The following is a 13,939-nucleotide window of genomic DNA, read 5'->3' on the forward strand; positions in this document are numbered from 1 at the left end:
GAAGGGACAGCCAGCAGATCCAGGCTCTACAGATTGTTTTACCTCTAATAACTTGCTCCAAACTTCATTCCTTCCAAAAATAAACCAGGGGTTAATGGGATGCCTGTTCATACACCCTGCATGGCATACACCAAGTGAGCCTTGTATTTGCGAGAAGTGGAGTATGAACGGAACTAATTCTCTTGTGCAGTAAATCTGGTGAGGCAGAAAATGCAGGGCTTGTAGCAGATGTGCACAGAATGGCCTGCTGTGCCCTACAGGAGGGGACCAGGGAGAAGTACCATCCTTGATACTCACAGAAGTTAACTGACCCACTTAAAAAAAAAAAAAAAAAAAAGCTTGGCATCGTTTCATTAGTGTGTTGGTAAGTGTGCTGACTTAACTTTACCTTCCTGCTGGTGTGTAGACTTGTAATGTGCAGGCAACAAGAAGATAAGAATGGCTGTGGACTGCAGATAAATCAGTGCTGAGAGAGGTGAAAACGATGCAATTTTATCACTGTGGTTGAGGGAGGAAAAGTAGATTGTGTATTTAAAAATGTACGCTGTTTGGGATTGTCTTATATTGGTGTCTGGGCATCCTTAAAAATGAGTTTTGAATGAGGGACTGGAAGAAATAAGTAGGGAGTATTCGATGGGCTTGAAAGCATTTCTGTGCAGTTTTACTATCTTTTTTTTAAAATTTATTTATAGAGTCACTCATTTGAACAAAGAAAAGTGGGTATTAAAGTTAAAAATGCAGGCTGTAAAGCTGTAGCTATATTTTTCCTGTGGTTTCCTATGTGCTCCTTTTCTGTCCCTTTGTTTCACCTGTCTCATCTGAAATAAAGGCTTTAAATTTTGGGTTTGAAGGAATTCCTTTCCTTTGAAAACTCAGTGGAATAATTCTTGGTTTGTTACTTCTAGATCATAGCTTTAGTGTATGAGCTATTTTGTGTTATACACTGAGATTTGTTTGATCTAGGAGCTCAATGAAAACCATTCTGATTCTTCAGAAGAGCTGAAATGTTGTTTGCTTATTTCATTAGTCTGTAGAATTGTGAATGTAAACAATGCTAAAATCGATTTATCTACCCTGATTGTCAGCAGCAAAACTGGTTTATCTTCAGTTTTCTTAATAAAATTCCAAATTCTGTAGTTCAGAGTTGGGAAACAAAGACAGAATGCAGTGTCTGCCCCTTCTTCCCCTGCTCTCTTCTCCCACGTAGGATATTGCGGTTTTGAAACAGCTTCCTTCATAATGGAGGAAGTGGATTGTGTCTGAACGTAAGAAAAATGTCCCTACATTATGAGATATGTGAGTTTTATTCTGATTTATCAGAATGATAAATAGAGGCTTTGGAATATTAAGTTCTGTATATGAACTTGTGGTTTTCAGACTTAAGTCTGCAAAAGAAAACCCAACTCTTTCATTCTTTGCGCTTGTTTGGTAGAGAAATTCCCACAGGAGCTGCCCAGGATCTAAACAGCATGTTGGAATCATTTTCATCAAGTTTGAGAGAACAGTGTAAAAATCGCCTTTGACAAATCCCAAGTATTCTTTGCATCCAAAACTGCAGACGGATTTGGTGAGTTAAGTGGTGGCTGTGTTACGTCAGAGAAGAACTTGACAAAACAATAGCTGCTCTGTTAGAGACCTGGGCTGCTGTGAAAACTGTTCAGAGCAAATCTCCTGAACTGTTCCATTAAGAATAGGATTGTTGAAGATTTGTTTTCAGCACTAAGGGAGCCATTGATACAGAGATGCGTATCTGTGCTTGCTGGCTCAGTTGAGATTTGTTTCTGAATGTGCCGTGCAGTAGAATTGACAGAAGTTACTCTACCCTTTTTTCTCTCCCTGCTTCCTCAATAGTTCTTATTTGAAATAAAAATATTTTTTGGCTGTTGAGGCCAGCATTTTCAGGTCTGTAGTACTGCTTTCACTGGCAAAACATTTCAACCCAGAGAACTAAAGCTGCTTGGTTTCCTACAAGTGCAGTGTAAGCCAGGTGAACTGTTCTGCTCAGAACAGGATCTTCAACATAGCGAAGATACCTGGTGCAATGGGACCTGCCTGTGTCTGTGCTGTGCAGGTTCTGTGACAGGAGATGCTATGCTGTGTGTGGGGAAAACATATATGAAACCACCTCCTCGTGCAAATGAGACTTGTGGTTGTTTCAGAATAATAATTTAAAAAACCCAGATGTGGACTGATGGTAAAAAACAAAACAAAAAACAAAAAACAAAAAACCCTTCCAAAAAAAATTAAACAAGGATTACAAGTTAATGCAGCAATGCAGTATCCTTCACTGTTGAGAGTGACATTTCGTATTCTGTTCTCTGTTGTGATAGATGAAAGCACACTTCATAATATGTTTTGGCATTATGATAATATCTAGGCATGTGATTTTTCTAGCATTGCACGTTACGACAGACATTACTTATAAGTTGTTCAGGTTCACTGGTATCTTAATTGATTCAAGAACAAATTTTGTGGCTGTTTTGTGTGTGTTGTGTATTCTGTGGACAACCAGTGTTACTTTTCTTCAGCTATCTTCTAAACACAGTTTGTAATGCTGACTAAATGCTTTGTTTTTTTCCACTCTCCTTTAAGAAAAAAAACCCAAACTAACAAACAGGCAGCCAACAAACAAACAGTAATTACAGAGGTATGTAATTTCAAATTGCAAGGAAAGCTGGCGAGTTGGAAGTCTGAAGATTGCTGAAGCCAAGAGTTTAAAATGAACGTGAGGCAGTTTGGTGCCATACATCTGCTACCTTTCTCACTTCTGCTCCCCTCTGCTTACGTACTTAATGTTAGTAAAGAAGTCCTGAGGACTTTCTGCAAGTTTCTAGGTGTTTTCTTGAGGAAATGGGCTGTTCTCTCAGTATTTTTCAATACAAAACTTTTCTTTTTGATATGTATGCATACCTGCCTCTCAGGTAACTCAATACTGCTCAGTTAGATGGTAGTGAAAGCAAGTTTAGCACCATGTTTACTGTCTGCTTGAAGGTGCTGGAAATATTTACAGTGAGATCCAGGATACATCTTATTTATGTCACCTCTTGCCATAAGTTTTATGAATTCCCAGCTATTTGATCAGCATTACCTTAATTTGATCCCATATTCATTCTAGTTTGGATTTATTTGGTTTTATTCAACATGATTACAGAAGCAGTAAGATAAAAGTTGGTCTGGAATTTCTGCCTTTCAGCTGTATCTGCAGCAGCCCGGTGCTCAGCTGTGTGTTAGCTGAACAGAGATCACAGTTCAGTCCCATGATACAGCACATGTTTGACCAATGGAGTGAGTTTCTTAGATAAGAGTGTGTGTATGGTTACATAAGAAGTGGTAACTTATTAGCAGACAGTTCCTTGAATAGACAAGCTAAAGGACGTTCTTGAGTACAGAAAGTCTTTCTACAAATGTTTTAAAGTTATTTTATTGGTTGTTTGAGACATAGGCAGATAGGGCTGCTCCATGGCAGTGCTGGCATGCATGTTCCTGCCATGGTTTCTCTTGTTTCTGCCTGTTTTCAGGCTTGCTGAAACTATCCGTGGTTGTTCTTTGCCCAGATGGAAATCTCAGCTTTTTGGAAAACTGGAGGCAGTTGGGAAAGAATATATAGCCCTCTTATTTCTAAATGAAGGACAAATAAGATTGGAAAATCTTTTCCTTCAAAAACTGTTGCCTGTATTGAACTACAGTGTGGTATAAGCAAAGATTTGAAAGCTGGAATATGAGATGCCATAGAAGGTGATATCACTTCTAAATTTGAAACTGAGGTCTATGAAATCTGCGTTACCAGCCTTCCACAGAAGTCATAGTCTGAAATATTCTGTTTATTTATTTATTTTTAATCCAGATCAGTTTCCTGATTCAGCTGTTTAATTCAATAGAAAAAGGTTGTTAGATGAGCTGTTGGGTTGGTATGCAGCATTCGAGTATTAAGTATTTAGGATAAGTTTAAACTTAGTTTTGTGACATACATGCTATAACTGAGAATCCTTCAGCAGTATAAAGTATCATAATCAGTAGAAAGAATAAACTGAATTTTTTTGCACAAGAACAAGGTTGTGATTATCAGCCATAATAGTATATTTACTACTGCTATATTTGTGTTCCTTGAAAGCGAAGTTAAGGAATCTTAAAAACACAAAACAACTGTGCAGAAAGTAATCCAGACCAAATTGAGATGAAAAAGGAGAATTTCAGAATAGCTTGGTGAGGTGTTACAGTAGCTCTGCCACTACTTAGCTGTCATCTTGCTGTAGGACGTTGGGTAAGGAACTCTTACAAAGCACTTAATGTGAGATGAAGGGAAGGCTGGTAAGCTCTTTTTTTTTTTTTTTTTTTTTTGTAAGAATAAACAATTCTTTATTGTAGATTGATAAGTTCATAATTATATATATATATGTATGTATTGTATATATGTAAAAAAAATATAAACCCAGTCCCTTGTTTTAACTTAATCTTTAGCTGACAAATCAGTGGCAGTCATTACCTCTAAGCAATACTTCCTTAACTTCAGTGTCCTCACGCCATCTTCCTTCTTTGTCTGGCCATCTCAGCATCGTTATGTAATAGTTCTCATTTACAGGGAGTATAACACTATGTGTCACTTCTCCCTATGTTTTTTAACACGATCCTTACCCAGCTATGGGAAATGTCTCGCTTTCTGTTCTTTTTTGTTCCCTTCCTCCCCCTGTCCTTCTCCTTGACTGTAAACAAGACTGAAATCAGCAGGTTCTTTATAAAATCTCTTGAGATAAGTATTCAGTAGAGCATAGGAGTGCTACTGAAGAAGGTCTGTTTGTTTTAATAACGTTGTAGACCCTCCTTTATGTCAGCAGTACAGGTGTATCCATGTGCTGCTGTGAATTCTTTCACTGCTGAAGAATAAACACAAATCTTAGTAGAATGATTGAAACTGTACTTTCTTTATGGAAAAAAAGACCAAATCTAATTGGTATTTTACTTTAAATTTTCACATCCACGTATTATGAGAATTGCTGTTGTGTCATGAATGTGTTCCTTGCCCCCAGCTTTGATGACTTTTTATTAACAATAAACAATATTGCTTCGGAGTGATTGACGTAATTACATGTGGTTTCTGTACTTCTGATTTCAATAGCTAGTGTGTTATGGCTGTGAAAGCTTGCTTCAAGGTATGGTTTATGCCAGCTGACTAAAACATTTCCGTATTAAATTGCTTTTCTCTGTCTTTGTATGTGCAGAGTTCATATGCAAGCTTTAACTATTGCAGTGTTAAAATAATAATCCACTGAAGACCTCAGTTATAAGAAACAAAGTACAGAAATACTCATGTAAACAGTGGGGACACTTGGCTAAGCAGAAAGTAGCCTTCAGAACTGGGATTCATATCATGAAGACCAAGATGGGAGCTTGATAGTGTTCAAAAATAGAGTATGAGAAGTAAGCTAAAAACCCATGGGCTACCTAATATATATTTGTTTTCCATATACTATGAATACGTATGTAAATGTATGCCTACATATATATGAAATTTATTTTTGTATCACTGCTAATCATCTGATGAAAGTTAGAGAAGAACTAAAGCTGTACTGAGCCCTTGTGTGCAAGTCCTCTGTCCTCCATGATTCTTTCCCAGGGATGTACCTCTGCTGTTCCCCTGCTCTTCTCCTTGCTCTCCTGGGAAGTGCTGATTCCCTTGCAGCTTCCAGTCCTCTTGCAAGGGACTGGTGCCTATCCTGGAGTGAGGTCAGAAGATGGAGCAGCAGTTTGTTGCTGCCTTGACAGATCTGTAGTCTAAGTTCGTTAAACAAAATGTTGGAGGTCAGTCATGATGAGCAATGTGGGAAAGCTCTGCTGAGTTTAGAAAAGGTTTCGAAAGAGGGCGGGCAGTCGAAGAGCAATTTTCCATGGGCCGAGCTAGCCGGTACAGTCCTACTTCAAAAATTTGTCTGCGTTATCTTAAATTGATCTTGAAATTGCAGTGGGTTGAAAAATACATCTTTACTGAGCCTGTTAGTAAAAAATGGAAAAAAAATATCTTGATTTCTTCATAGATGCCACAGAACTCTAACAGGTACCTGTGAATAACACATACCTGTCTTTTCCTTGATAGAATAGAGCAAGTATGAAGTTTCTCAAAGTTTTTGAAAGGTAAAATGTAAATGTAAAACAGAGCAAGCTGTCTACAATGAAGAAATCTTAATGTAATCTTAATAAGGGTTTAAAGTAATATTGCATAAGGTGCAAACTGCTATCCCAAAGTTTATCTTGTTTTGAATTGCTAAAAATCCATCTGAGTTCCTTTCTCAATGTGCTGCTGAAGCCTGACGCAGACAGCACATAATCTGGAGATTATCATGGAACACAGTTGTAACATACACAATGTAATGTGGTTTCTTAAGCTGAATTGAAACTCTGACCAGTTATTAGAACAGGTTAGCATTTGAGGAATAAAATTTCCTTAATTCTGTGCTTTGGAATGCATTTCAAGTTTAAGCTTAAAACTCCACTTAGAAATGTTAGTTAAGTTTTCTATTGAAATAAAAAGTTTCTTGATGAAGATAAAGGTTATGACCTGATTACAGCTACCAGAAAAGCCAATTAGAAAAATTCCTCACCTGCAAGATACAAATTTTACCCTACTAAAAGAGGTAAATAGATGAAACGACTGTTATCTCAATTATCCTTTGTTTTTTTAAATGAGCTTTTTTTTTTTCCCTTGGCAAACTAGGTGAGCAGTACATTTTGAACAACTGTTTGTAGTGTTTTACGTCTTTACTTGCAGACTGCAAATTTTTGCTATTAAAATTAAATAATAATTTCAAAGCTAACATTTAAAAAGATTTGTATACAGACCGAGTTCGTGTTACTTCATGATTCTGGTCGTCTCAAGTTGTAGGCACTGTGAGATGCTGTTAGGGCTGTTCTAGGGTCATACATGGTCTTGGTAGTTTTTGGGTGATAGCAAAACATTCAACGGTAATGCAGCTTCTTTGTTAGATGTTATTTGGCTTAGTCTTAAATTAGAAGAGTTGTAATTCTTGTTTGTTCAGAAAGCACTTTTTCAGTTGTTTACCTTTTTTGTTTTTCAGTCACAGAAATCCTGGATAGAAAATACTTTCACCAAGAGGGAGTGTGTGTATATTATACCAAGTTCAAAAGACCCCCACAGGTAAGAAGAATGCATAATGTTATTAGCTACTCAATCTCTATTAAGTACCATTTTCTGTTTTCCTACCTTCACTGTTTCTTGTCTGGAACTTGTCATTCTATGTGTCTAGATTGGATTTATTTTTTCTTGAATTTATTTTGCATTGCAGAAATCTCTAATCAATGTTCTCCGCTTGTCTTTGTTGCTTCTTACCAGTCCTAGTGATGTCTGTGCTGTCTGCACTCTGGGCTGATGGTTTTTTTTTTTTTTTTTAGTTCTTTTTTGGTGGCATAGTTCTGAAAAGTGAGAAAATCTCAGAGAAATACTGAATTCTAAGAACAACAGTCTGACTGTATGGTAACAGATAAAAGTAGACCTGACAGTGAAATAAGAAGGGATGAAAAATTTGTAGAAAGAATAAAGAGAAATGAAGATCGTGATGGGGACAGAGGTGAAGGTGGGAGTAGTTCCTTCCAAAACAGGGAGTATAAACAAAAGAAAAATAGTTCAGGTATCAAAAGATTCCATATCACTTCTAGTTGTTTTTCATTCTTTAGGATCTGTAAGGAAAAAATGAATTTGGAAAATGGGGAAATACATTTCCAGAGGGGAAGCTGAGACTAATGAAGGACATCTTGCATATATCTGGTTCTGTTTTACTGTATACTAATTCAGAGATATGAAATCAAGCAACAGAAACATAACTTTTACTTTCAGCAATTGTTATAAAGATGATTTCTTTATTCCTACAATACGTGAACTTGATGTGCACAGTCACAACATCTATGTTGCAGATGAAAGTCAAGTAGATTCTAAGTTGGTATTTTAGGCAGTTTTTGTCTAATCAAAATATGAACTATTGCCCCTGTCAATTTCACATCAGCATTTTCTTTTTAACAGTTGAGAAACTGTTCCTTCTGAGCTATAGAAAACCTCTATTTCAGTCTTTTCTGTGGAAAAAAGTTATAAATCAGCTTTTTTCTTTTGGGAACAAGGTATTATTTTATGTCTAAGACTTTGTTTTTAGGAAGAAAAAGAACAAAGTAAAAGCTTTAGAATTTTGAAGTTAATGTAAATAATTCATTGCGTTCCTTGAAACCATGTGATGTGAGAAGCATTTAGAATTTATAGCCATGATTGTAGCACATGGAAAATTTACAAATGCAAACAAAGTAATTAGGAAGCTGTTAAAATTCCCAGAGCATTTCCCAAAGAACTAAATGATCTCCTACACTTGCCCTTTTAGGTTAACTCATTTACAGTATATAGGGACTTTACAACTTTCCCATCAGATGCCCTTCAGACTCGACACACTGCTTGCTGTTGTTTTGCTGCTGTTCTGAGTTGAGCATAAAAGAATGAGATGCAGATGGGAGAATTCTGTAGCTATCCTTGATCCATACCTTTTAGCATAGATATTTATGCTTTCATAACTGCTAGAGAAGGTCTAAACCTAAAGGGGCAGTATGAAAATGTAGATGATTAGTAGCCCAGTGTACCTTCTAAAGAGGATGCAATTAAGAAATTATTTCTGCTGAAAGCCTGAATGTTATTTAAGTTATTGTGTAAAATATGTTGTTCTATGCTCTTGCACACCAGCTCTTAACCATTGTGGTTAAGTAAAAATTGTGGAAAACAGTGATAGAATTTTATATCTGCTATGCTGTTAAACATTAATAAAACGATTGTCAGGAAAACAGAAGAAATATTTAAGATGAAAGAGGGTAATAAAAAAAGATTTGTTTTTGTTTAATAAACTTATTGTGTAAAGACACTGTTCTGTGAGATTTGTTCAAACATGTCTTTTTCTGTAGGTGCTGCTAGGAAATGATGGAATAGGCTTCCCACATAGGCAGCTCAGCTTGAATGTGTTAGCAGTGCAGAGGCAATGATGTATTGTTAGAATTTGTCAAAGTAAATGCCAGTCTAAGTAACTTCTTGGCATCTGGCAAACTGTTTCCATTTGACTACTGCATAATCCAGGCTGAAATGTTCTTGGACTTCAGATACCAATGGTCCAAAGACTAAAAACTGATTTGAAAGCTCAGAATTGAAGCTTTCACATTTATGCATTTTTGCTTGAGATGTCTACAGCAGTCACATAAATTAGAGAAGTTACCATGTTTAAAATGGGCAAACTCTTGCAGCTTGTTTTCCTGTTACTGTAGGGTAGTAATCTTTTTGTAAGCAGGTGAAGTGGTATGAGTGGCATTTGATCTGTGTTTGTTTGTTTCTCCACCCACTCTCACTCATCCCTTGAAATTTAAGCTGATGTTTACTCATGTATTTAAATACTTCTTATAGATGCCTTCCAGGATGTCAGATTTGTCAGCAACTTGTCAGGTAAGAGTTCTTTTAATTAAGATATTTACAAATACTTTTTTTTTCCATTAAGTAATCACTTTTATAATAGTGATTTTATAAGTCTTGATCAGTATTGCAAGTGACAAAGCAGTGAAAGGTTAGATATAAAACAATACAACTAATGAATAAAGAACTATCTGTTTAATGTAGATCATCTGTTTATATAACTTTAATAAATTACTTAGGTCAAATAATCAATTTCAGTTTCTAGTGTCCTGGCTACTTATAATTACTTCTGGATTCCTACTTTCTATCACAGTGTTCAACATTTTGCATAGCAATTGTGTATATTATTGTCGTTAATTATCTCAAATATTTATGGTAACAAGGTTTGCTCTAGAAAAGAGACTTATATAATATTTAGCATCTTTCCTTTCTGAATCTAACAAATCTCTGTTACAGATAAAAGATTTATTCTCTCATCTTGTAATGGCGTATTTGTTCAAGTATTCTAAACGATTGATATGGTTGGGTGCAGGTGCTGCTGTGGCCGCTTGGTCAGACAACATGCTTGTTTTACTGCAAGTCTCGCTATGAAATACTCCGATGTGAAGCTAGGTGAGAACTGTAATCAGGAAATAGAAGAATGGTCAGTGGAAAAACATACAGAACAAACCTCTACTGATGCTTACGGTGTCATCAACTTCCAAGGTGGCTCTCATTCTTACAGGGCCAAGGTATGTTTGCAATTAATTCTGAACTATGACTTCTTACATAAAATATCTTCATACAGATGGTGGATGCTTCATTTAATTTCTGGAAGTGGAGGCTGAAGGATGGAAACGATGATTGTCATATTGTGGCAAAACAATGCCCTCTGTTATCATAGTATTTTTATTGTGATATGAACTCTTTCTAATTTCCTTTATTTTTATAACAAAAGTCTCTCAAATCTATCAAATTAGTTGAATTCATGTACGAGTTTGCCTTCGTGTTGCAAATGGTGACAATTCCTAATCCTTTCAGCAAAACATTGCATTAATAATTCAGTGTCATTGTTTCAGACATCATTAAAATACAGCTTACTCATCAGTGCTGCTGCTTACTCATTACTGTTAAATGTTTATAGAATCTGCTAAATAACATCTGCTATCTGAACCCTCCTGAAAAATCATTTACAATTATGGACAGGTGAAATACATGATTTTTCTAGTAGATTTGAACAAAATTATTGTAGCTTAATCAAACCTATCAGAATAGCCAAGTTTTTGGGGTGAAAGATTAGTTAAAAACAGGTATGCCTGTGAATGAAAATGTTGGTAAGCAGTTCTTAATTCACAGGTGCACATTTAACAGAAAGGCTGGAAAACTGGAAATTCTGGCATGTGCTCCACAACTATTTTGTGAAGGGTTTCTAGTTGTGATGGAAATTAGTTAATGCTCATGCAATTTTATCCTTGCAACTGATACAGCGTAGCTCCAGAAATCCAACTGAAGCCTTTGTTAAGGAAGCTGTGTTCTTTATGCAGCCAGCAGAGCCCTCAGGGGCAGTCTGATGCTCTAAATGAGATCATCTCTGGAGAGAAGGGCTCTTGGCAGAATTCTTTTGTGTTGGTAATAGCAATGTGTTTGTTCCTCATACCTATAGTATACCTTATTCCTTCGTACCTATAGCATACCTTAAAATTGATGTAAATCCATTTTTAGGAGCACAGAAATATCAAGTTTCTTGTGGTTGTTTCTGATGGCTGCTAATGGGGTTGCTAAAAAGAAAGTTATTGGGATAGTGGTCTTTTTAGTTAATTATCCAGATTGGGCTTAATTTCTGTCTGTTATCCCCCTCCTCTCTTGTACAGTATGTATCAAAGACGCAGAAGTATTTTTAACTGATTGATAATCTACTTAATCTTACACTGATAAGCACAGCAAGTTACAAAGCTCCTGTTATTGAAATTTCCCGTTAAAGAATTTAGATTTCCTTCCCATCAGGAACAGGGATGGAAAAGCTAGCAACTGTCTTTCTGTAAGACTTTTCACAAGAAAATGCAAGCCTTTCCCTATTAGATAGCAGAACGATTAATATTTCTGAATTCCTTTAAATTTAGAGATGATCCAGCACTTCCTTTTTTTTTTTTTTTTTTCCCTAGGAGGCTGTGCAAATGAGATGGAATAATGTGATCTTTCTGTAGTTATTAACTTTCTAGAACTTGCCTTCAAAACTGTTCATTGTCTTGTCCTTAATTTTGAAAGGCGTAAAGTAAGAGTCCTCATTTATTGCACCTGCCATGCTTTGAGAAAATAAATTACATTTTCCATACCCACAAATAGGGTAGTATATCCTGAAATACATCCTGATTCTTGTCTTTACTGTGATGGTTTCCTTTAAAAATATTTTAACTCTCTTCTTGTGCCTGCAGTATGTGCGATTATCATATGACACTAAACCTGAAGCTATTCTGCAACTTATGCTTAAAGAATGGCAGATGGAGTTGCCAAAGCTTGTTATCTCTGTACATGGGGGCATGCAGAAATTTGAACTTCACCCACGCATCAAACAGTTGCTTGGCAAGGGTCTTATTAAAGCTGCAGTAACAACAGGAGCCTGGATTATAACTGGAGGAGTGAACACAGGTACAGTACAAGTGAATGTGCACAGCTAAGAAGATTATAGTTTGTAAAAGCCAAAAGACTAAATGAATGAATAGCTACATCTTGAAGTAAATGTGGAATGTGATTAAGAGAAAACTAAAATAATGCTTTTTGAACATGTAGTAGGAAAAGCAATGTGAAGGATGGTGGTGGTGTTGGGAGGGTTGGGTGGTTTGTTTTAGTTTTAGAAACTGTAAGAAGAAAAACTTGATACAATTTCAACAAGTAGATTAAGGTACTGAAGACTCTGTAGTTCTTCCTGGGCTAACACTTGCTGTATTGATTTACTAGTACACAGTACTTTGTCCTATTCTGATGGGTGTACTGTGGGCGTTTTTTCTTTTCTGTTGCATAAAATAGATTCCCAGAAACTTACAAGCCCAATTAGCGAATGAAACAGTTGTATTTCTTAACAAGATGTGACATTTGATACATTGAAATCTTTTTTGTGTTCAAACACTAACAGGTGTTGCAAAACATGTTGGTGATGCTCTAAGAGAACACGCTTCCAGATCATCTCGAAAGATTTGCACTATTGGGATTGCTCCATGGGGAGTGATTGAAAACAGAAATGACCTTGTTGGAAGAGATGTAAGGATAAATTACCTAACTGAAATGATTATTTGCCTGCTTTATTTTTTGACAAATCTGCTCATGAATTTTTTTTTATTGCTTTGTATCTTTGAAGTGCTTGCTATAATATTAAAGTACATTGACATATGTGACTTATTGCAAGTTCATTAGTGTAACAAGTTGCAGACTTCTAATGCACTAGAGGAGGAGCTTGTTCTTAAGTGTGGGATCTTGTTTTTTCCCCTACTGGTATTACTGAATCAAGTAACAAAAGTGCTGAAGTATTACAGAGAGCTCACATTTACAGAAGGTGATAAATTTTGATGTCTTTAAAGCTAATTTTTGAGAGAGCAATTTTTCACAAAGACACCTTTTCAAGGTATTTTTTCTATGCGCTCTTTCAGAACAGAATTCTTTTGTGATAGTTGCATGCTTTCTTGCATAAAACGAAGCTGCTGCAGCTCCTGGTGAATCCAAGCTTACGTGTGTCATTTCTTGCTGTGTCTAGAAATATTGTTGAGTTTTACTGAGACAAATTTGAATCTCTGCAAATAAAATGCATTGTCTGCTTGTGTTTAGGTGGTTGCTCCATATCAAACCTTGTTAAACCCATTAAGTAAACTAAACGTGCTAAATAATCTCCATTCCCATTTCATTCTGGTGGATGATGGAACAGTTGGGAAATACGGAGCAGAAGTTAAATTGCGGAGAGAACTGGAAAAAACTATAAATTTGCAGCGGATCCATGCAAGTAAGTAATTCTGCTCTGAGTGTTACTGTGCTTTAATGAATAAGGTGCTTTCATCAAGCATTTAAATTAAAAGAAAAAAATACAAAAATCAGTCTGTTTTGGATGTTTTAAGTCTGAATGATTGTTCTGCACATTTCATCTGCTGCTTTGGTCAGAGCTGAAAAAGCAGTCAGTGCAGATGAGTAGCAATAGTTGTCCAGTGGCTGCTCAGTTTAAATTTGTTTAAATTTGTTTTCTTTTATTTTAAAGCACGGGAATGATATTCTGACAGTATTAACTTTTTTCAAACTTACCGATGTGTGAAGCAGTGCAGACATAATATCTACCATTGTTACTGCTTTTATGTAAATAAAAGTGACAACTTTGTTAACATTTGTGTGAATCTATAACAGTCTCTGCTAGTGTCTCTCCTGAAACTCTGGCACTGAAACTTCTAATGCTAGACCTGATAAAATGCTTTCAAGTCTTATGCTTAATTTTTTGTTGATGCTGACAATGGTGAAAAAATGTGACTTAAATATTAACACTTCTTTTTT

General features: G+C 36.0%; 1 protein-coding gene across 1 annotated transcript in view; it reads left to right on the plus strand.

The window, feature by feature from the left end:
- Nucleotides 1-13,939, plus strand: part of TRPM7 (transient receptor potential cation channel subfamily M member 7) — a 53,222-nt gene that overhangs the window by 13,689 nt on the left and 25,594 nt on the right. The window contains exons 2-7 of the mRNA XM_090148930.1: nucleotides 7,068-7,147; nucleotides 9,431-9,469; nucleotides 9,969-10,167; nucleotides 11,848-12,061; nucleotides 12,546-12,670; nucleotides 13,232-13,403. Of these exons, the coding sequence (XP_090005056.1) occupies nucleotides 7,068-7,147; nucleotides 9,431-9,469; nucleotides 9,969-10,167; nucleotides 11,848-12,061; nucleotides 12,546-12,670; nucleotides 13,232-13,403 (829 nt within the window). The remainder of the gene's footprint in view (nucleotides 1-7,067; nucleotides 7,148-9,430; nucleotides 9,470-9,968; nucleotides 10,168-11,847; nucleotides 12,062-12,545; nucleotides 12,671-13,231; nucleotides 13,404-13,939) is intronic.

Source organism: Phasianus colchicus, chromosome 12 (genome assembly GCF_987193195.1).
Source record: "Phasianus colchicus chromosome 12, bPhaCol1.hap1.1, whole genome shotgun sequence".
NCBI lineage: Eukaryota > Metazoa > Chordata > Aves > Galliformes > Phasianidae > Phasianus > Phasianus colchicus.